The sequence below is a fragment of the Phascolarctos cinereus genome, unplaced genomic scaffold (genome assembly GCF_003287225.1).
Source record: "Phascolarctos cinereus isolate Bilbo 61053 unplaced genomic scaffold, phaCin_HiC Scaffold_7;HRSCAF=346, whole genome shotgun sequence".
Taxonomy (NCBI): Eukaryota; Metazoa; Chordata; class Mammalia; order Diprotodontia; family Phascolarctidae; genus Phascolarctos; species Phascolarctos cinereus.
The window spans coordinates 75,052,355-75,077,574 of record NW_027556180.1 but is presented as its reverse complement, the minus strand read 5'-3'; the positions used below and the strand labels follow the sequence as shown (position 1 = coordinate 75,077,574).

At 36.0% G+C, this 25,220-nt stretch overlaps 1 protein-coding gene across 1 annotated transcript in view; it reads right to left on the bottom strand.

Annotated features, from left to right (window-relative positions):
- ERBB4 (erb-b2 receptor tyrosine kinase 4) overlaps window positions 1–25,220 on the bottom strand; it is a 1,374,278-nt gene that overhangs the window by 427,545 nt on the left and 921,513 nt on the right. The window contains 1 exon segment of the mRNA XM_021008671.2: window positions 4,166–4,231. Within this exon segment, the coding sequence (XP_020864330.1) occupies window positions 4,166–4,231 (66 nt within the window).

The following is a 25,220-nucleotide window of genomic DNA, read 5'->3' as shown; positions in this document are numbered from 1 at the left end:
AGAAAAAACTTTGATATATCAAATTATATATCTTTATATCTATCTAATCATGTCAATATTATACAGCCTAATTATACCCACCATGCATTATTCTATTATCTTTTGAGTCATCCACATTTTTATTTCTTTGCAGATTATATGATTTCATGAGTCACGGCCTTATAACATCATTATGAGAACATTATTATTAAAAAGATGACTTGTTATGTCAACAAGAAAATAGAAAACACTACACAATTCCCAAAACATAATCCACACCACACTCTTCCCCCATCAAGATATACATACTGATGAACTGACCAATTGAGTTGAAGAAATAGCTACATTTCAGAATTTAGGTAATAAATATTCCTTATCTAAGCAGCTAGGTGGCACAATATTTAGAGTGCTAGGCCTGGAGTCAGGAACATTCATCTTCCTGAATTCAAATCTGGCCTCAGATACTTACTAGCTGTGTGACCCCAGGCAAGTCACTTAACCCCGTTCACCTCAAGTTTCCTCATCTCTAAAACAAACTGGAGAAGGAATGGCAAACTAGTATTCTTGCCATGAAAACCCCAAATGGGGTCACAAAGAGTTGGGCCGGGCTGAAAATGACTGAACAACAACATTTCTTTTCCACATTTTTTTTTTCCCTTTAGAGATGATTAGATTTATCTCTTGAAAGGCCATGGATACCACTGAAGTAACTCTGTATTCTAAGGTATGACAGAATCAGTACCAAATAAGCTGCCAGGAAAATCATATGGAAGGATTTACTGTCTGCAATTATTTTCACTTCCAACTCACTTCCAAACATATTATACTTTTTAAAAATGGTCAACCCTTTGGTGAGCATACATTTCCCTCTTTTTTTGGATAATGTGATATCAATAATCAGCAGATCATCAAATAAAATTAACTCTGTGGTTGTATCTATGAATCAATCTTATATACAAAAAAAGGAAATCTCATATGATACTAACATTCACAAGTGAAGCACCTTGTTGGAATATAAATAAGCTGAACATATTACCAACAGAAATTTGTACTTAAGAAGAGATACAAGCAACTTAGCACAATGCCTGGCACATGTAGTTATTGGTGTTGGTAGCAGTGGTTGTTAATGTTGTTATTGAGTTGTTACAGTCAAGTCTGATTCTCCCTGACCCCATTTGGGGTTTTCTTGGCAAAGATCCCGGAGTGGTTTTGCCACTTCTTTCTCCAGATCATTTTATAGATGAAGAACTGAGGCAAAGAGGGTTAAGTGACTTGTCCAGGCTCACGTAACTAGTAAGTGTCTGAGGCTGAACTCAGGTCCTCCTGACTCCAGGGCAGGTGCTCAATCCACCTTGCTGCCCTGACTGGTACATAATAAATGCTTGACAAATGTTTAGTGACTGACTGATTAAAAGATATCAACCAGGAAACTGGAAAATTGGTAAGATGGCTAAATAGCATGAGAAAAAAAAAAGATGGATAATACTAGCTTTATACCAGTATCAATGAATTGCTAAATGATAAAAGGAGGAGCTCCAGTACATTGGATAGTTTTTTTCTCTATGGATTATGAAAGGACATAGGCAAAAATATGTATAGGTAAAAAGGTATGGATGGGTTGTGATCAGCAATACTCACATTGCTGAGATTTCATATAGAATGAAGTAAAATTATATGTGTGTACGTGTGATGTGTGTGTATGTAAGAATGAAATATATAATTAAGTTGATAACTGAATGATACTTTTGAGAGTAGTTCTGTCAGCTAGGTGGTACAGTGGATAGAAAATTTGGCTTGGGATCAGAAAGATCTGAGTTCAAATCCCACCTCAAACATTTACTAGCTGTGTGAATGTGGCCAAGTCACTTAAACCTGTTTGCCTCAGTTTCTTCATCTGTAAAATGAGCTGTGGAAGGAAATGGCAAACAACTCCAATATTTCTGCCTAGATAATCCCAAAAAGGGGTCACAAAGAGTCAGACACAACTGAAAAACAACTAAACAACTTTAAGAGTAGTAGCTTGGAAATCTGTGAATATGTAGCCCATAAACCACATGCACTGCTGAACTTAAAAAAAAAAGTCATTACCCAATATTAATTAAAAAAAAGTAGCGCACATTTATATAGCATTGTGAGATTTTTATAGAGGAATACCTGAGCTGGACAAGAAAAGTTATAACTATGATTACACAGCTTAGTTGTTGACAGAGTCAGGTTTTGATTTGGGGCACAAAATTTGTGATAATTTTAAAAAACTACTAACCACTACTCTGATAGGTAATACATTTTCCCTCCTTCCAAATGCCGTGTTTAGCCAACATGAGTAAGAGTACAAAAGGCATATGTGAGATGAAACAACAACATGCCTGAGAACAGGAGCCCTCAGAAAGCTATGCTGATAGTATGCTTAAAGATAAAAGGGCATTCAGGAACTATTTTAAATGAGATAAGGGGGCTTCATATATCTTGCTGGCCCTAAGATAACTTTGTTCCTTTCACCATCATTATTGATTTCTTAAGGCTTAGCAACCCTCATATCAGTACCCAGAGGGCTCAGCTCTTGGGATTCAGTTCTTACCAATGGAGAGTTGTCACTCATAAGCTAAGGGAATAACTAAGCCTATTGAATAACATGCAAAAGCTTCAGACTTCAGTTCAGCTGATAAGTTTTCCTCTCCCTGACATGACTATATTAATACACTGAATCAATTTACTTAAGCTGTTCTATGTAACAAGGTGTGCCACGATTTTACCCACCTGAAAAAATAACCATACTTTTAGGATCACAAGTCCATTGGAGGCATAGCTCCCAGTGTTGATCAAAAGCCTGGTCCACACCCTTGGCAACTGAGCAAAGAATAAATTCTCTATTGAGATTTATATAGGGGATATGGCCACTCTAATGTCGAATGGGAGTTAAAGAAACGGATGTTAAATAGCTTTATAAAACCATTTTCCTATGCTGATTTTCAGGTGGGGTCTAAAACTACAAATGTATTACATGTTTTTGGTGTCCAATTTGCTCTAATCTTCACACAAAGCCCATAATTTAGTGTGATCCGTAGCATACAGCACTAGAAATAAATCCAATTTAAAGCAATCTCCACCAATGTTGCTCCAAATGTTCTTGTCACTGACTGGTCCATCACCAGCAACAAGAGCAACGCCTACATTAATCACACTTCACTTAGTCTTAGATGGTATTTCACTAGGAGCTTTATAAAGGAACACATATTTGCAAATTTGGTATGAAGATGAAGAAGATGGATTGCTCTGGGGGGAGCACTTGCCAATCTTAAAATCATTACAGGCTTTGGGAGAAAAACACAAAAATTTGAGACATTTAAATTATGCAGCAGATCAAGGAGCTTACAGATCCTGTCTACAAATTAAGTCACAAAGCCTTTTCATTGCCAAGTCTAGGTCTGGCAGGTTTGCAGATGATTATCCCTTGCAAATTGTCAGAATGGTCACACTTTCAATTTCAAGTTCCACTAATTCTACAAAAATTTTCACTTTCCTTTTTAAAATTTCTGTCTCCTGCAAATTTCAGTTCAGGTCCATAAATGTTGTGAAACCCTTGCGATACTTGGATTTTTGTTTACCAATCACTTTGGTTCAGACCAAGATGTTTTCACTCAGATCTCTCCTCTTTGCTTCACCTCTCCAATAACAAGACATTCATTGTCGGGACCTTATTCTCTCCAATCTTGTGCAATTTGTCATTTGCCACCACTCTTTACCAGCAAATGACACATGAGATACTTCCTGCTTCATTTTCAGTATCAGAAAGAGACACCTCATGGAAGATGTCATTTCCTTGACCCTTATAAGACTGAAACAAATAATCAATCCTCAATTTCATTATCTTTCCCTCCTCTGAACTTCCTGAGCACTATGTTATACCTTTCACATATCTACTTGCTCATGCATTGTAGCATACTTCTTTTTCACACTCTTACAATTCAGACAAATTGGTTTAATTGCTGCTTTTCAGAAATAAGATTCAACCTCCCATTTCTACACCTTTGCATACCATGCTTCCCATAACTGGAATATGTTTCCTTCTCACTTTCGCCTCTACGCTATGCTTTCCTATGCCACAGGCCTAGAAAATAATAAAAACAAAAAGAAGAAATGACCGTTTTGATTCTCCTCTTTCTTTTTCTCACTGTCAATGACTTACAGCTCTGGCAGTGGTGCTCTGTGGGTCCCCAACATCGGCCTGTGCAAGACTTGTGGCACCGCCCACCTGCAGGACAGAATGGAAAAGTATGTAAATTAGAATCCTTCAATTCTTGACCAGGAGTGATCATTCAAGGGAAACGACTTTCACTCCTTTATGAGAATCTTTATGCTGCACTAGAGTTGAAACATTGCCCATAAAAAGTCCACTTAAATGGGAAGGCCTGAATGTCAAATATATATGGGATTAGAACACCAACTTGTGGTATTTGAAAACCTCCCATCATTTTATTTAAAAACAACAAAAAGATTGAATTTGTGGAATTTCTCTCAAGTCATTTTAGGGGGAGATGCATGAAACAAGTTTTCACTTTGTCTAACAGATCCACCATGGATCTTTTGGGGAGTTTCACCTCTAATCCTAACTCCCAGTGAGGGAGGATGAAATTAATATTCTAATAATCATACTGAAAACTACACAGAGAGTAATAACATATTCTAATAAATATGTTTCTAAGAAGGAAATGTTCTAAGCATACTTCTCATACTTCTTTATGTAGTGAAACAATCTCACATATGTTTTTTTAAGAGCTACGGACCTATAAAATCCAATTTAGCTTGCAAAATTTGATGCAGGAACCTTCCCATTTATAAATGTGCCCTTCATCCCTCCTAACTGTCTCTTTCCCCTTATGAGTTCTGTATCAAGAGCATTTGCCTAAAGCAAATAGACAGATAGCTGGCTCAAAGGTAGATTTACAGAACTCAACCAGTAGATCTAAGAAAAATAGGTCGAGGACACTTAATTTCTTTAAAGCTTGCTATGTGATTTCTTCACAGCTAGGTGGCACAGTGGATAGGAGTACTGGATTTGGCCTCAGACACTTACTAGCTGTGTGGCCATGGGCAAGTCACTTAACCCACTTTGCCACAGTTTACTCATCTGTAAAATGAGCTTGAGAAGGAAATGGTAAATCATTCCAATATCTTTGCAAAGAAAATTGCAAATAGGGTCACAAAGAGTCTGACACAACTGAACAACAATAAATCTGTTTCTTCAGGCTCAGTGTAATAATAACATGGCAATGAATACTTGAAGATGGACTTCACAAAACCATGGATTACTAAAGATGGAGGGTGACTTAGAGACCATGTCATCCTTAGTCCTTAAACCCTCATCCCAGAGAGAGGAAATGAGGCTGATAGAAGTTTATAAGCAAAAAAAAAAAAAAAAGGAAATTTGGAAAAGACCTCAGAGGCCATCTAGTCCAGACTCCTTTACAAATGAGGAAACTGAGACCCAGAGATGTTAAGTAACTTGCCCAAGGTCAGAGGTAGTAAGCCTTAGAAGAGAGATTTAAATACAGATCCTCTGAGTCCTGAGCAAGTGCTCTGTCCATGGTACCATCAGGCCTTCCAATGACTTAGTGGCAAAACTGCAATTAGAATCTCAGTCTCCTAACAGTTACAGTGTCTTGGAGCCTACTTATATGTATATTTCATTATATTATGCAGCCCCCACTTATTTGTAAGGTGAAACTATCTCTACATGGCATCTGTTATTGCTTTTCTACCTAGCCCTTTCTATTGAACCCCATTTCATTCTCTATGGTCAGTTCTGAAAGAAAAGATATTGATTGGATAATTGCAGTAACATTAACTTGATAGCCACCTAGCAAACATTTCTTGAAAGGGGTAGATATGATAAAGACATCAGTCTATGGTCTGATTTTAATTTAAGGAATATAGTGTTTTTAATTTTATATTTTTCACTTATCAAGCATTTATTTTTTTTTCCTTTTTCTCATCTGCTCATTTTTTCCCATGGGAAAAAAAAATATACTCTTTAACAAATTATGCACGGTAATAAATGTGCATAGCTGCATAGTCAAGCAAAATAAATTTCCCTACTGATCACATCCAAAAATCTGTCACTTTCTGCATCTTTAGTCTATCTCTCTTCTGGCAGGATGTAGCCTATAGTATTTATATCCTCAACTTGGAAGACACACCAGCTTGGTCAGCTATGTTATTTTTCATTGGTGCATGTCTATTTAAACATAACAAGTTTAAAGCTCATTTGTTAAAAGTGTGCTGACAAAACTCTTCCCAACTCCCCTCCACACACACACACACAGACACACACACATATGTTTTCACTTAACTCCTCCCCTGTCCTTCCACCCAGCTGGATATGGATGGCATTCCTGATTAGGTTATACAGTAATTATATGTACTACATTCCAGCCACCTTTATAAAAGCATCGGATCCTTGCTATATTACAGTTCATTTAAGGCAATTATGCCTGAGAAGGGCTATTGCTGACATCATCCGCGTATAATTTCCTGTCACTCTTTGCCATCTGTTTATTTAGATCACAAATACATTATAAATACATAATGCAAACTCATTCTGGCTGACAGGAAAAGGGCTCCATCTGGCATGAATAATATAACTTTAATCAGTAATAATGATAATTATTATTAAGAACCTACTGGAGTTCTTTTGTATAAAGCTAATAAATCTAAATTGATTTGTAACAGCGGAAATTAGAAAAGACTGTGAGGAAAAACAGAAAAGGCTGGAAACTTTTCACGCACAAAACTTTTTTTTTTAATGTGAAAGTAGCTATTGTGGGGTTTAATGGGTGCCTTGTTTCTCTGGATGTGCTAAAATCTATTAAATCGACACATTAAGTGGACAGTTAATTGCATATTTCTGAAGCAGGGGATGTTCTGTCATTTATTCTATGGCTTTTTGATCCACATTTGAACTAATAAAACATTTAGCTTTTTTCTTTATGGCCAAAATACTTTATGTGGATAGGAACACTGGAAGGTTAGATTTCAGAACAGGTGCCCTGCCTAGCTTTCTCTCTCCACCCATTACTTCTTAACAACTCCTTTTTAAATTCCCAGCTTTGTGGGTTCCTCTCCAAACCCTCATGCCCCTATGATTTTTATAGGAAAAAGATTTCTTTCTCCATTTCAAAGCCAGTGGGACTAGTTTTGCACTTTGAAGAATCTTGGTAAACAGCCAACTATCCTTGCCAAGTCCTAACCCCTTTGGAAATAAAGGTTTAAGCATCTTCAGAAGTCATTAAGAAAAAAAAAAACTTAAACTTGTCCATTTCCTGTCATAGGACTTCACTGGGGTAGCTTAGGAGATCATTTGCATTTATATGGAGATATTCAGTTTTCCCCCAAGGGGAAGCAAGTCAGAGACTCCTTCCCTGATCGTGAACAGTTTTGGCATTATTCCTTTTCCCCCTTCCTCACTTACATAGGCAAAGTAGGGAAGTGAGCACGTGCTCAGCACATTTCTAAATTAAATGATCACATTTAAAGGACTATGTATTAAACATTCTCAAATAAAATATCCTTCGGCACCCTGTCACCCTGAAACAGTAGTATCTGGAAGATTTCACCAGCCAAACGAAATCCTTCTTCCATTGTGCTGTTTGAGGATGACAGCATGGATAAGAACACTACAATTTCCTCCTAGTTCTAGTGCCTTCACCTATTCAACAGGGATTGGCAAAACAATCTACATGAGAAAAATCAAATGGAATAAGAATGTCAACTGTCAAAACTATGACATGTTTAGCCTATCAATGTATAGATACAAACAGGCACCAAAGATAGATAAGGAGTTGGACACGGAATGCAATAGAAAGAAAAGGATTGATTATATTGGATTTGGGAAAGTGTGCACCTTCACTGATCCCTAACTGCTCCCTCATACAACATAATTTTGAGTAACAATATCCTTTTAGTAATGCTATGTAAGTATACATCATGGAACAATACAACTTCAGAATAAACAATACTGTGGGTGAGCCAAATGGAAATGGAGAGGCGTATGGTGGGTATAAGTCAGTTCTCCCCAAATCTGTACAGGCAACAGGTCATCTTTGGCTTCCCAATACATTGAATAGATGTTATATTCCTTTTGTGATGACTGAGTTCTCCTACAGCTCATATGGCAGGTTATTACCAATGCAAAATATTTCTTAATTGGTACACTTATTACCAAATTTTTAAGAATATATGTCAGAGATTTGAAAAAATAACATGAAAAGTTTTAAGTAAATCATGAACGGAAATACAGACATAATTAAGAACCCAACTTTTTTGTTTCACCATTCTAAGCCCACTCTTCTTCATAATTTCTCTATTTCTGTGGAAGAAACCATCATGAGCCCTGGATTTGGCATCAAAGGAGTTGAGTTCAAATGTTAGCTTTGTTACTCACTCTCTGTGTGAACACAGACAAGAGGCCAATTCTTGTTACTTCAGGTTCCACAATACCTCATTTCTACCCATGTCTCCACATTCATACAACTACCACCTCAGTTCAGTCCCTCATCACCTCTCACCAATTGTAATAGCCAGCTAAATACTTTCCCTGCCCCAAAATGATTTCCTTTTTCAATCTATCTCCCATATAGCTAGATGCCAAAGAGATATGCTTAGGTCACTCCATTTCGCAAGAAGCTTCAAGGGTATCCTTTTATCTCTAGGATGAAATACAAACTCCTCTAATTAGCATTTAAAGCTTTTCCCAAACTATTTCCAGCCTAACTTTACTTGGCTTATTGTGACCCTTCATATAATCTATGTTTCACCCACATGAACCTATCTGCTACTTCTCTTCCTATGGAAAATTTCATCTCCATTTCTGTAAAGAAGTTTCCCCCTCTTTGCTGGAATGTATGCCTTCCCCAGTCTTCCTCTCATACTCTTTGTCTTCTTTGAAGTCTCAGATCATGTGTTACCTCCCACAGGTAGCCTTTTATGATCAATCAATAAATAAATCAACAAACATTTATTAATCTCTTATTTGCTAATGCTCACTAAATCCCACTTAGTTTTAGAAATTTTATATGTATATGTGGATGTAGGGTGTGTGTGTGTGCATGTGTGTATACATACACACACATATACATGTGTGTGTGTGTGTGTGTGTGTGTGTGTGTGTGTGTGTCTTGCCGTTTTTCCCAATAGAATATAAGATCCTTGAGACCAAGTTCTGGTTCATCTCTGTGACTGTCTCACTGGCACAAATAATGGACCTTAGTAACAGTAATAAAACCTTCTTGCTGTTACTTTCAACCTCTTACTCTAGAACTTATTAAACTGGAGTACATGAACCCATAGGAGGTATGAAAAGTTTATCAAGTAAACATGGAAAAATTTACTTAAACAACCATGTTTTTATTTCTTATGTGCACAAACATGATAAACCCTAGAATTTATTTCATGTCATGTTGAACAGGAAGTATGGGAAAATTTACTGAAACTCAAGGAAGAGAGGGACTTCAAGGGTTTGGGAACCCTTCTCTTATTTCTATTACCTTCCCCATAAGAGAAGCCAAAGAACAGTAGATAAAAAGGGGACTTCTTCAGTTGATTTTGCTATAGGAGAAAAAAATTCTCAGTGGTAATATAATTATTAACAATTTGTAATTGGGAGTAAATATAATGAAAATCATTCAAAGAAATGATCGATATTAAATATAGAGTATTCCTTATTCACTAAATGTTAACTTATAGAAATTTAATAATTTCAACCTATGTGACTGTGAAAATAGAATTGGGAAGCCATTTATCCATTAGTTGGATTATCAATTCACTCCCCTTTCCTTAATAAATTTGATCACAAGGGCAAAATAGTTAAGCCACATTCAAACCCCTACCATGTCACTGCTGTCTCTTCTGTGAAAGAAAGAAAATAACAAAACCAATTTCTATGAATGGAGCATTGTGCTAAATATCAAGGATACAAAGATAGGCATAAACAATGCAGGTTCTCAAGGAGCTCATTTTCTAATAGGGGAAGCAACAAGAAAACTATATATAGACAAAATATATACATATAGATATGTATATATGTGTGAGCATCTAAATACATATATACATGCATATGTGTGTGCAAGTGTATGATAAATTGGAAATTTCAGAAGGAAGTAACTAGCATTAAGGCAGACCAAGAAAAAGACTTCTTAGCCTAAGTGAGATTTTAGCTGAGCTAGGAAGGAAGCCTAAAGGTAGTGATGAGGAGGAAGAACATTCCAGGCACTGGGGAGAGCCAGTAAAAATGCACAGAATAGAGAAATGTAGGGCGAGGAACTTCAAGTAAGACAATGACACTGGATCATACAGTGTATAGACAGTAGCAAAATGTAAGTAGTCTGGAAAGGAAGGAAGGGGCCAGGTTATAAAGATCTCTAAAAGCCAAAAAAAGAAAGCATTTGCTTCTAAAGGTATTCAGAAGAGGTTAAAGGCTTTATTGAGGAGAGAAGTGACACCATCAGATATGTGTTTTAGAAAGATCAATTTGTGGGCTAAATGGAAGACAGCCTTGAAACAAGGAGATTAATTACTAAGCTACTGTGATAGTCCAGAGTGAGGTGATGAAGGCTTGCAACAGTGTAATGAAGCATCAGAGGAAAGAAGAGGGAATATGCTAGAGATATCAATGAAGCCAGAACTGACAAGTCTTGGCAACTAAATAGATATGATGGGTGAAAGAGGATGAGGATTGAGAAAAGCCTATTAGATGCAGAAATTAAGACATATAAATAACTTTGGAGAGAAGAGTTTCAGTTGAATGATGAGGTCAGAAGTCAGATTCCAAATTTCTGAAAATTCAGGTGGTATAAATTTCATAAAGCATTAAGATCTTCTAAAAGTAAACTCTAGTGTCCTTTTAATTATTAAATTGCCACTTAAAAAAGAAAGACTGTGAAGACCTAGACACACAGTGTTTACTTTATGTAATTTAAGTATTATAATGGATTAGATATGCAATACAATGCAAAGTGAAAAGTATATAATGACTCCCAAAGTTCCAGCCTGAGTGACTGGAAGAATTGTGACTGTGAGAATGAACAAAAATATGAAAATTAGGAGAAAGATCTTATTGGGGGAAGATGTTTCAACTTGGGGATTGGATATCTCAATTTTGATCATGATAAGTTTGAAGTTTCATGAAAATATACCAAAAAAGTGGTCAATAAGGGAGTTATATCTGATATAAACTGGGCCTGGATAAATTTGCTTCTTGTAAGTCCCATTCTTCTCCTGCTTCTGTAACTGAAATCATTCAAGTAGATACAATACTTTTCACTAGCTCTCATTTGCTTTCTCAGGCTTTTCGGTGTCCACAAATTTGATGCTATAGCAAAGAAAATAAATGACATAGCAGCCAGGTGTCTCTGGTAGATGCCAGAATGGTTCAGTCCATGCTCCCAGAGAGTGGAGTCTTCAGTTGGCAATTATGACAAGAAGAGAAGGACACTTTCATCTTCTACCACTGCCCCAGTGGAAATACACCTTGATGTCTCAAAAATTGCCCTTTAGGTAAGAGAGAGTATCTAAGATGAAAGGATATTAATGAATGCAGTACATGTTCTTTTCTAACAGATGGCTCCTCCACTAGGGGTACAATGTTTATAAAGTACAATATAAATGTAAACCATTTTCATAAAAATTATTTTTGACCAAAAATAAAACACTCAGACCAGTGTGTAGGAACTAGTTTTATCTCTTGGAGAGTTCCAAATCCATGCTGGAAGTTTGGTTTGCCACTTTGATAATATGAGATCCAATAGGTGGCTTAATTTTGGTCTATGACGCTTTCCATGCTGCCCATTAAGACCATAGGACTAATAAATAGTCTAAAAAAATAGGAAGTCCAGAAAAAGATTTTTTAAAAGTGTAATCTAACTGTCTGTGGCTGAAAACAATGCAAATGCATTCTCTGCTCTTGCTAATTTCAATTCTTATTAAACCTAACAATTTTGACTTGTTAAAATTACTTTTTCACTCATTAAAGAGGTGAGAGGAGAATAGTTTCTATGAAGATAAAATTTAAAAAAGGAATTGACTGGGGTACCTTTCTAACCTATAGTGACATAGCAGAGCATGATTCTACTTCTGTCCATGATCCATTTAGCCATGAAAGTGATTTTTTCTAGAGTGGAGGTCCTACCATGTCAACCTCATATTCAATGAACTCCACCGTTTCCCTTTAACTCCTGAGATCAAATATAAAAATCCTCTGTTTAGCATTTAAGGCAGCTCATAACCTAACCCCCACCTTTCCAATACTACATGCATATGTATAGACACGTGTGTACACACATGTGTATACACACATATGCACATGTATATATGTATGCATACACATAAATGTACATAATAAATAAACACACACTCTTAGATCCAGTGACACTGGCCTCCATGCTGTTCCTGAAACAAAGCACTATTTCAGCCCTGGGATTTTCTCTGGATGTCCTCCAGACCTGGAATATTCTCCCTTCTCATTTCAATCTCCTGACTTTCCAACTAAAACTCCACTTTTCCAACTCCTTTTAATTCTTATGTTTTCCCTCTGTTTATTATTTTCCATTTATCCTGAATATTGGGGGGTTGTTTTCTTTTTTTGGATGCACATATTTACACGTTGTCTGTCTCATTAGCTTTGGGAGTTCCTTAAGAGCAGGGACCATCTTTTACCCTTCTTTATAGGCTGAGCATTGAGTGCAATTCCTTGTCCATAGTAGAATCTTAGTAAATGCTTAATGACTGAATGACTGACTAAGCAGTGGTTTTGTTTAAAGAATTAAGGATATTTAGATTTTGTTTTTGATGCTAGATTTGACTGGATTTATAGTACCTAAGTTTATTATCAACATAGCCTAGATTAGAATATCTTTTCAGATATATATAATTTTACTTTCCCTACTGCTGTAGGCATTAAAACAATTTTATGAATTGAATAAAATTCACTTGATAGGAAAATCATGATATAATTATAGTGCTGTGGCATTATATTTGATGGAAAAGTTGAGGAATTTTTCTTCTCTCTCAGCTCACAATACTTTCCATTCTCTCATCTGACAGATTCTGAGAAAAAAAATGAAGTAATTTTCCTTAAAAGAGTATAAATATTTATTAATTTATACTCTTTTAAGTAAACATATTTTCTACCCCCAATGAAATTTTCTTAGGTCTTTTTTTTTTACTTTAAAAATTATTACACAGAAGTTCTCACTTCCCCAAGTTCTTTTAATGAAATAAATAGCTGCAGCAGCATCAACAATAATGATGATAATGATGACACTCTAAAAAGGAGGAAGAAGATTGATAGATATTCATAGAGCATATGTAAATAGGTCAAAATCCGGCAGCAATATATTTTTTTTTGGAATAAGATGATCCATTACATCATCAAGCAACAAAAAAGTTGAGTATAGGTACATTTCACTGGGTTCATTGAATAGAGGTAAAAATGATTTACTTTTTTGGGTGGAACCAATAGAATGATTAGAATTCAAGAACAGAATCAAAAGGGCTCTGCATTGGCCTTATCCACAAGATTGCAGCAACAACATATTTACAAATAAGCACGGAACAAGTAGCTGAGTCATGAGGACTTCCTAGTGGGAATGGTGGAGTTTATTGTAGAAACTCAGGCATAGAAAAATGCTACCAAAGAACAGAGAAGGGTTATTCATTATGGATTCCAGGTCACTGAATGAGCTGTCTGTTTTCTTGTTTGTGTTTCTGTTAAATTTATCTTAAATTCTAGGCCTAACTCAATTTTCACTTGTAGTTATATATAATTCACACCTATATTGCATATGCATACTTGGTATATGTATATGTATACACACACACACACACATATATATATATATATACATATATGTATATATATGCACGCAAATATGTGCAAGTACATACACTGACGGATAAGTACTATATATTATATAACTAACCACATCATAGTCAGGACAATAGGCAGTCTTGATTCAAGCAGTTGTTCCTCTATGAATGGTTAAAGGAAATTCTTTGTAGTGATTATAGATTGCATTTAATGATTATGGACCATTTAATGTTAGAGCTATGAATAAAGTTACAATCACTAAGTAGAGAAAGGAGAGTGGATGAAAAAAATTGTATTTTTTTTTTGGCCAAAGTCAAACTTTTTGTCAAAGGTTGTTATTTTGTTTTTTGTTTTGCTTGGTTTGGGTTGTTTTTGTTTTTGTTTTTGTTTTTGTTTTTGCTATATTATCAATAACATTATTTTGATGATTTGGAGTTATGAGGAAACATTCACTTGGTAATGAAAAAGAAAAGCTTGCACATATGAAATGATCTACTATTTCATTCAGATCAAGCAATTAGAAGCCATTAATTATCAATGCTTACAGCTGTTAACTCAGCTTAGGGAATGTGAGGTCCCCTACTGTGGAACAGAATTAGTTCCAGTCAGTGTCAAATGAATTTCTGAAGTAACGAATAAGGGTTCTGAACAAATCAGAAAAAACCAAGTGGAAGGATAGAAGTTTGCCTTCTATTTGGTAGCCCCATCAAGAACAACAAATACTTGGAATGTACTTGATGCAAACATGATTTTTACTACTCCATCTGCTCTGTTTCTATTCTTTGCTATCACAAAAAGTGCTGAAAATATATTTTTTCAAAATATTTTAATGGTACTTATTAAACAGATTAGACATTTCTAATTTTGGGTCGAGAATCATTATTATTTCAAAGTCTCCCCTAATTTTCATTGTTAATTCACACCTTCCCCACACTCTATACTAACTAGGGCATGACCTATTGAAAACCCCAAAATTTCTTTTAGTAACATCATGGTCTTGAATAATATTAAGTGTAGGTCTGGCCATGTCATTCCTTTGCTTGGAGTCCTCTTGTGGCTCTCTAGTGTTTAGAGATAAGACACTTTGAGCATTTATCTGGATATATCTTTTTTTTCTTCCTTGATATAGTCTACATTACAGGAAGCAGAAAAGAAAGGAATGCTTGAGTAAGAATCAAGAAAATCTGGGTTCAAATCCCTCCTCAGATGCTTAATATCTATGTGTCTTTAGGGAAGTCACTTAATCTCTGGGGACCAAATGATGGGATGTAAAATGTTTTGTAAATGTCTAAGCATTATATAAATGTCAACTATATTACTACTACTACTTCTTCTTCTATAACTACTACTACTACTACTACTACTACTACTACTACTACTACTACTACTATACTATACTACTACTATACTACTATTACTACTACTACTACTTACGTCATACTCACTAATATACACTGGAGTAAAAAAATGATAATCTTTTTTTTTTATCTGAATGGGTTGTTTGACTGAAATATTGTTCTCTCCTTCCCCATTCTGATGTAGGCAAGTTGCTCCCATTATGTACTAGATGAGGGAACTGAGGCTAAGAAAGATGATGTGACATACCTAATATCAGATAGCTAGTATTAAATAGTATAGTTGGGACTCAAACCAGGTCTTATAACTCATAAGTCCAGGAGCCTTTTCTCTTATAGCATCAATCTGACTCTATGCTCCTCCCTTCAGGCAGGTAGGTGGCACAGTGGGCCTGGGGTCAGGTAAATCTGAGTTAAAATTTTACCTTATTAGCTGTGTAACCCTGGGCAAGTTATTTAACCTTGTTTGCCTTAGTTTCCTCATTTGTAAAACAAGCTGGAGAAGGAAATAGCAAACCTCCATTATCTTTGCCAAGAAAAACCTAAGTTTTCATGAAGCTAAGGTCATGAAGAAAAGTCATACACTACAATGAAGCAACTGAACAACAATCCTTTTTCTCAAGATGTTTAGTAGCCCTATGCTACCTATAAAATAGAACACCCTCCACTCTCATTGGCATTTAATGTACTTGATAATCCTATTCTAACATTCTTTCATAAGCTTATTCCACATTCATCATTTTGCCTTCCATACTCTAATGGCTTGCTCCTTCCTTCTACAGAACATTCCATCTGTCCCATTTTCATGGTTTGACATGGGCTGTTTCCTGGCATAGGCAAACAAAGATTAAGTGGCTTGCCCAAGGTTCCACAACTTTTAACTGTCTGAGGCCATATTTGAACTTAGGTTCTTCCTCACTCCTGGCCCAGAGATCCATCCACTGTATCAGTGAGCTATTTTAAGAGAACACACCTAAGTCAGGAAAGAGATCATGTTTTCAGGAAAAACAAATAAATAAGTAAACAAACAAACAAACAAACGTAAATAAAATGAACCAAAGCTATATAGCTCAGGGTCTCCTCTATCTTTTTTTATCTATTTTTCTTTTTATTTATTTATTTTTTGTGAGGCAGTTGGGGTTAAATGACTTGCCCAAAATCACACAGCTAGTAAGTGGCAAGTGTCTGAGGCTGGATTTGAACTCAGGTCCTCCTGACTCCAGGGCTGGTGCTCTATCCACTGCTCCACCTAGCCCCCCAATCTGGTTATTTCTTATCCATGCGTAAATCACTAGGTCAGGCAGTTTGTGTGCCTCACAATTCCTATTTCATTTCATCAATGCCAGGGTAAGTGTAGCATGCATTTTTTTTTAATCTGTTACACAATTCTTGTTTGTAGAATGACATTCAGGTTGTTAATGTGTAAGCTCTATATGAAATTCTAGCTAGGAGTTTAGGTTGGGTTTAGCTGTGATACTCAACCTAGAAGACCAAAAATGTCAATCTTTGGACCAAATTCTTTCTATAGTATAAATGAGTTTGACACTATGTAAGCTAACCTTAAAAAAAGAAACTGCAGTTCTCCAGGTCATTTAAACTGGGTCCTCAACTGAGCTCCTTTTATTTTTCTCAGGAAAGTCACTCAATGTCCCTATATTTGAATCTTCTATAGGTGTGATATGCAAAATGGGCCTGTAGTATTTTTTTCATTCTCTCTTAGCAAAAGTAGAAAATGTGTCTTATAAGAAATATGTCAGGGGCAGATAGGTGACACAATGGACAGAGCTCCAACCTTGGAGTCAGGAGGACCTGAGTTCAAATCCCGCCTCAGACACTTGACACTTACTAGCTGTGTGACCCTGGGCAAGTCACTTAACCCTGAATGTCTCATAAAAAAGAAGGCAAAAAATATATATATGTATCACTTATTAGAAATAAAATAAACCGACAATCACTTATTAGAAATAAAATAAACTGACAAAAACTTTATCAAGGAATAGAGTAACAGCTATATCCAGATGGTTTTGGCTTCTTCTATGACAATGGGTATTTACATCCAAAAAGTAAATGCTATGAATTTTTTCCCCTTCTTGTGTTTTTACTATTAAATAAAAGTAAGTGCTTAACATGTTATGAACTGTATTTCTTAGCCTGACTTATTACTGGTAAAACTATACATATATTTGCATATCATTTTATTAAAGCTATGTAAGGATTAACATAAACCACTTATTATTTTAAAGACTTTATTAAACTATTAAAATTTATATGATATCTACTTTTCTTTAATATTTTAAGATTTATATCTAGCTATAGGAAACCACACAAAGTCAGGAAGATCCATATCAATTATGTTGCAATACAGATCCCCATATACTTGTGTGCATGTGTATTTAAATTATATATATATATATATACATATATACACACACACACATATATACATATATATGTGTGTATAGACATATATACATATATGCATACATATACATATATTTATGTATTTCAATAAAATATTTGCTATTTCAAGTTCTGCTATTCAAATTTAGAATGAAGAATTAATAGTTATACATTGCTTTATGAATTTCAAAAATATTCATTATTGTTTCCTCAATAAAATGTAAATTTTACATTATTCTTAAAGATATACTTTGGGGATGTGGTTATGATAAATAATATTGTACTATATTTTAGTTGTTTACATGACCTATATCTACAGAAGTCATATAGAAACAGAAGAGAATCTCGGGAAGGGGGTGGTTAGTCAATAAGTATTTATTAAGTACCTGCTATATGCCAGGCCCTGGGCTAAGTGCTAGGAAAACAAGATTAAGGTAAAGGGAGGAAAGAAATGGTGTTAAAAGAATATATACACATATGTGTAGTTAATCTTACTGTCTCTTCCATTTATTTATGTATCTCTTCTTGTCTATTTCCAACATATATTTTGAGTAGAAAATTAAGAAGTATGTCTCAGCTGTATAATTTCTTCCCTTACTTTTTTATTTAATTAACAAAAATTTGGAAAATGCCTACTGCATGCAAGGCCCTTGGAATAATAAAATGAAGGGATTATTAATAACCATATGATAAAATAATGTCTATAATATAAATAATGTGACAATAATAAAACAAAAACAGTCCTTGCCCTCAGGGAACTTACATTTTAATAGCTGGATTCAGGTTGCACACAAACACAATATTAGCAAAATTGAGGAAAGAGACAACATTAACAACTTGGGGTTCGGGCAACAGAACAAGATTATGGAGAAAAATGACCCCTTAGATGAGTTATGTGAAAAGACAAATATTTTGAAAGAGTCTTATGGAGAAAGTCTATTCTAGGAATTGTGGGAGAACATTGAGGAGGGACATGGAGAACTAAATATGGAGAATAACTAGTAGTCCACTTTGGATGGAACATAGATGCTCTAATGAGGAGCAGTGGGAAATAACAGAGGAGAGGTAGATGAAAACCAGACTGTGAAGAGCCTTGAATGCCAGGCTATGAGCACTTTGTAATTTATCCTAGAGGCTATGGAAAGTCACCAAAGGTTTTCTAACTGAAAACTGATAAATCAGAATGATAGTTTAGGAAAATTATTTTCACACCTTTGTGGAAAGCAGATTACAGGGGAAATTCTGTGTGCGTATGCATGCTTATGAACTGTAGCCACTGCTGCTCATAAAGGTTTCTGTAAACTCAACAAGGTGTGTCCTTGCCAGGATACACCATAGATTTGGGGGGGGGGAAGGAAAGAAAGAAAAGAAAAAACAAACAAAAACAGATAAAGGCAATTGCCCATTTATCTTCGGGGTGAGTAAAAAGAGATTTAAGCTCGTTAGGATTTTCAGATTTCCTTACTTTCTACCTCTTCTGGGCTGAGGGTGAAAGGCTATTACTGTCCTCCCTACCTCACCCCAAACACCTCCAATCCTGTAAGATATAAGCAGTGAAATCAGACTTCTTTCCTCCTGGGACCGAAAGAATGAATGAATGAATGAATGAATGAATGAATGAATGAATGAATGAATAAATAAATAAATAAATAAATACATAATCTTATATCCCTATTCTGAGACTGGAAAAGAAAAGAAATCCTGATTTTAAATACCTTCTTTTAATCAGTTATACAAAGCCTCTTCCTTTCTCCCTGCTCGGTCTTTTCTCAAAGAGGATATTGCTGTAAGTTACAAGAAATAGATGAAAAAAGGTAGTCCTAACAAGAGTTCCAGATAACAATGGTCTTTGCCACTGTTTGCTGTGATTTGCTTTTCTTTATTAAGATGGTGTAAGATTCTTGAATATTAATGAAGTTTGCCTTCCCTGGTGGCTTGAAGAATACCTAGACACTTAAAAAAAAATCTTTGCCCATTTTAGAGCAAACAAATCATAGAAAAATGGTAGGGACAATACTGAGTAAACAAACAGCAGGTTTTCATTCATTTTCATGCTGATGAATTAAATACCTTGAACATTTGTCACGCTCATCCTGTGCTTTCCCTTTCTGAACCTGCTGTGGAAAACATTTTCAATTGCTTTTCAACATTAGACAGGTACAAATTGAATCTGGCTTCTGGATCCAGAGCAAGTTTGAATTTGGTGAGGATGATTCCCTCACAGCACCAAATCAGTTTCAGTTCTTTGTCATATTTGTCCCTCCCTCTCTTCCTCAACAGTCCCCAGCCCCCTGCCCTTCTCATGTCACTGTCTCTACAGTGGAAAAAAGGAACGTTGTAGTTTTCTACACTGAAGGACATGAAACGCTTGAGCATCTAATAAGAGGCTTTGCGTGATAATTTAGATTGTGTGGCTCTGATAGTTAAAGACATTCAATTCAAAGTTAAAATTAAACTAGAAGACTTCACTCCTTTTTATTTTTAAAATGACATATGCATACCATGCAGATCTTTGAAGAAGTGAACAGAAGAGGGTAGACCTGGGAGTTGAACCAAAAGAGGCCCCGGTTCCCTAAATTCACAACATAAGTGGTTGGGAATCTTCACTCCAGGAAAAAATTCAATTTGTGGTTTCCTTTTCACCTCGAAATATTGTACTGAATTTGCTGATTATTTCTGAAAGCAAAAAATAGTTTCCTTTATGCTTTCACAAACTTTTGGGGACAACATAGAATCATTTTACGTATAATTTACAAGCAGAACAAGATCTTTGAGATGATCTGACTCTGGGCTTTCCAACCTATGAGTTTTTGCTTGCTCTGTTCCCTCAGCTTCTAAGATGTTTTTCCCTGCCCAGGGAGAACTATGCATGATGAAAGAGCCCTTGTGAAATGAGGAGCAATGCTGGGGCATGAGATTTAAAAAAAAAAATTGAAGTGGGAAATAGAAGAAAAGACATAGAACGGTACGTTGCTTGAAAACAATTTCTCTCTGACTGCCTGGTGGAGGCTGTGATTAACTGGCTCTGTGCTCAGTCCTACTGGGGCAGAGATGCAAACTAAAAGACTGTAACAGAAAAAGCACTGGAGATCAGAAAGAGGCAATGATGGCCACATGGATGTGAGGTCAGCCTTAGATGAAAACTTCTTGTCCAATCCATACAGTTCTCTGAAAAATGTTCTGAATCTCCAAGTCACCAAAAACAAATCAACCACTGCCATACCTGCTTAAAGGAAGTTTAAAAAAAAATCCTTGCCAGCTTCTCTAGGGAGAGGCTTAGGGAGAGTTGACCACTCTTCTGCATTTCACACTACTGACTGCTCTCTACTTTTGGATATTCTTTCCTCTCAAAATTTATTTCTCTTCCTCCTCACACTCTCAAATGGGAACTCATCATCTCTTAATGGTTAAATAATTATCTATGATTAGGATAATGGCATAGATTGAGTGTCTGGCTTGGAGTTAGGAAGACTTAAGTTCAAATCTAGCCTCAGACACTTATTAGCTGTGTGACCCTGTGTAAGTCACTGAACATTGTCTCAGTTTCCTCATCTGTAAAAATAGGCTGAAGAAGGAAATGGCAAACAACTCCAGTACCTTTGCCAAGAAAACCCCAAATGGGTTTATAAGGAGTCAGACATGACTGAAATGACTGAACAACAGCAACAAAATGTTTAGGATTTCCAGATCTGTATGTCTAGCCCTCGTCACTGTCCTGATTTCTATCTAGTCTAACATCATCAACTACCTAATGGGCATTTTCTATCACTCAATCAATAAGCATTTATTAATCTCTCCCTTTGACACTGTCTATTGCCCTCTTCTCCTTGATACTCTCCTTTCTAGGTTTTCATGATACTAGTCTCTCCTCATTCTCCTCCTACCTATCTGACCACTCTTTCTGACTTTTTGAGGCATATTAATCCGGGTCACATTCACTAATCACAATTGTGTCCTCGGTTCTCTTCACATTTACTTTTTTAAACTAGCGATTCCTTCAACTCCCATGGATTCATTTATCACCCCTATGCTGATGATTCTCAATTCTAGTTACCCAGACCTGACCGCTCCTGACTTCCAGTCTCATAGCTCCAAATGCCTATTGGACATCTTAAACTGGATGTACAATATTTATCTTAAACTCAACAAGTCAAAAACTGAATTCGTTATCTTTTCTAAAACCCCTCCTGTCTTCCTAACTTTCCTAATACTATCGATGGTACTAGGAGAATTCTCCTAGTTACTCAGGCTCCAAACCTAGATGCCATCCTTGACTCTTCACTTTCACGCTCCATTTTCAATCTAATTCATTTCCTACAGACTTTCTATCCCATATGCCTCCTTATCTCCTTGTACACTGCCATCACCTTGGTTCAGGCCCCATCACCTCATATCCACACTATTGCAACGGACTTCTGCTTTGTCCCCCTGCCACAAGTCACTCCCCACTCCAGTCCATCCTTCACTCTCCTGTCAAACTGATCTTCCTAAAGTGCAAGTGTTACTGTTTCACCCTTCCACTTCCCACTGCCGTTTGGTAAATTCAAGTGGCTCCCTTTCACCTTTTGAATCAAACACAAAACCTAATATTTGGATTCAAAGTCCTTCAAAACTTATCTCCCCCTCCATTCCCAGTATTCTTATACTGTACACTACTCTAGATAATCTGTAATTTAATGACACTGATCTCTTTGCTGTGCCTCACATACACTCCCTCTAATGACCTCAGGCATTTTCACTGGCTGTGTCCTATGCATGGAATGTACTCCCCCCTCATTTCTTCCTTTTGGTTTCTCTAGCTTCCTTCATGTCCTAACTAAAATCTCCCCTTCTACAGGAAGCCTTTCCTAATGCCCTGAATACTAGTGCTTTCCCTTTGTTGGTTAATTCCAATGTATCCCTGGCATAACTTGTGTGTGCATAATTGTTGTATTCTGTCTTCTCCATTAGACTGTGAGTTCCTTGAGGGCAGGGACTGTCTTTTGCTTTCCTTTGTATCCCCAAAGCTTAGCATAGTGCCTAGCTTATAGTAGGCAGTTAATAAATGCTGACTGAATGACTACTATATACCAGGAATCATAAATGAGTCATGATTTACAAGGATCTTAAATTCCATTTTGAAATTGATGTCCTTGTAGACATTTCACAGAATCAGAATTTAAAAGGTGGGATAAACTCAGCAGTCCTCTTGTCCGATTCATATATAAAAAACTCTCTATTATAACATACCTGAAAAATGATGATACAGATTCTTACTGAAGACTTTGAAGGAAAAGAAACCCACCATCTCTGTAGGCAATTCATGCAACTTTGGTACTCTATTTTGCTTTATTTGTTAGGAAGTTTTTGTAAATACCAAGTCCAAATTGGATTCTTTGCAATTTTCTCTTATTACTTAAGGCTCTATTGTCTAGGGATAAAAATCCTTTTTCTTCAAATTCCAGACCTTCAAATGTTGGAGAGAGGTGTCACATCCCCCAAATCTTCTCTTCTTCAGATCAAATATTTCTCATTCCTTCAAATGATCCTAATGTGATATAGAATCAAGGCCTTTCATTATCTTTTTTGTTTTCCTCTGGAAGCTGGGGAGTCACAGCTTACCCCTTTTTAAATTGTAGTGTCTGTAAGTAACTCCAGATGAGGTGTGACAACAGTGGAGTACAGTGGGACCATCAGCTCTCATACTGGAATTTATGCCTCTCAATGTAGTCAGAGACTGCATTAGCTTCACTGGTTTCTCTGTCACACTGCTAACTCATTTTCAGCTTGAGGTTCACTAAAACTCCCTGAACTTTTCAGAAAAATAGCTGCTCAACTTTAACATCCTCAGCCTATCCTTGGCTTCAAAGATAATTTTTGAAACACAATGGAAGATGTTACATTTCTTTCCAGTAAATTTGACCTTATTTGATTCACTCCAAGACCTTAGGCTGTTAAGTTCCATGTTGACACAATTTCTATCACCCAAGATGTTACTTCAGCATTTTGCTATTTGTAAATTTGGTGATCATAATACTTATACCTTTATCCCAATCACTGATTAAAAAAATGTCAGTAACAGTATGGGGTCAAGCCTCAGGGTACTTCCCTGGAGAACTTCCATCATATTGACTTTCAGCTATTAAAAACTGCTTTTTGAGTTTGGACATATCTCTGTTTATAATCCATTTCTCTCCATCTCTTGAACAAGAGTAGTATGAGATACATTATCAAATTATATTTCCATAATATCATTCATCTACTTCATTAGTAATCCTGGCCTTCCCCCTTCTCCCTGCTCATACACACAAAGAAAGAAATGAGCATAGTCTAGTATGTTCTGTTCTTGATGAAGTCAATTCAGGCTCTATGAAATCGCTTCCTCCATTTCTAAAATTTTACCTACCATCTCTATAATGGTCTACTCTAGACTATTCACAGAAATTAAAGGGAGACTCACTGTTCTATAGTATAAAGAATCTGTTCTCTTCTCTTTGAAAATCAGTACATTTGCCCTCCAATTCTCTGCTATCTCCCATCTTTCATGATCCTTCAAAAATCATTGCCAGTGATTCAGTAGTCACTTTTTTTTTTCATGACAGTTCTTTTAGGACCATAGTGATATACTTCATCTGACCCACGTGACAGGAATTCATCAAGGGCAACTAGGTGCTCTCCTACTATGTCTGTCTCATGTTTTACTGAAAAGTCTTCTTTAAAAACTTACCTTTAGGTGGAGCCGAGGATAGATTAGGAACAGACACCCAGCTGAACTCCCCCAACATTCCCCTCCAAACAATACATAATCTCACTGAGGAAAATAATTCCTTAAAAGTTAAAATTTGGCATGAGGGGAGTAATGACTCCATGAGACATTAAGAAACAATAAAACAAAATAAAACGAATGGCAAAAAAGAAGAAAATGTAAAATATCTCACTGGAAAATCAACTGATCCATACAATACATTGGAAAAAAAAAATAATTTAAGAATTATTGAATTACCAAAAGCCATGATCAACAAGAGCCTAGATATTTTATTTCAAGAAATTATCAAGGAAAACTTCCCTGGTATCTTAGCTCCAGAGGGTAAAATAGAAAATGAAAGAATCTATTGATCACCTCCTAGAGATAACCAAATGAAAACTCTGAGGGATATTATAGCCAAATTCCAGAGATCCCAGGTCCAGGAGAAAACACTTCTAGGAAACAGAAACAAACTATTCAATATTATGGAACCATTGTAAGGATCACAAAAGATTCAGCAGTTTCCACATTTAATGAGTGAAGCACTTGGAAAATCATATTTCAGAAGGCAAAAGAGCTAGGATTACAACCAAGAATTAGGCTTAGCATAACTGGGCACAATCCTTCCAGGGAAAAATGAATCTTTAATAAAATAGAAGACTTTTAAGAATTACTGAAGAAATACCAGAGCTAAATAGAAAATCTGATGTTCAAATACAAGACTCAAGAGAAAAATACAAACGTAAACATGAAAGAGTAATTATAAAGGACTCAATAAAATTAAACTTTTTATATTCCCTATTGGAAGATGATGCATATAACTCCTAAGAACTTTATCATTATCAGGGCTGTTAAAATGAGTTTACATAGACAGTGGGAATGGATGTGAGTCAATTATGTT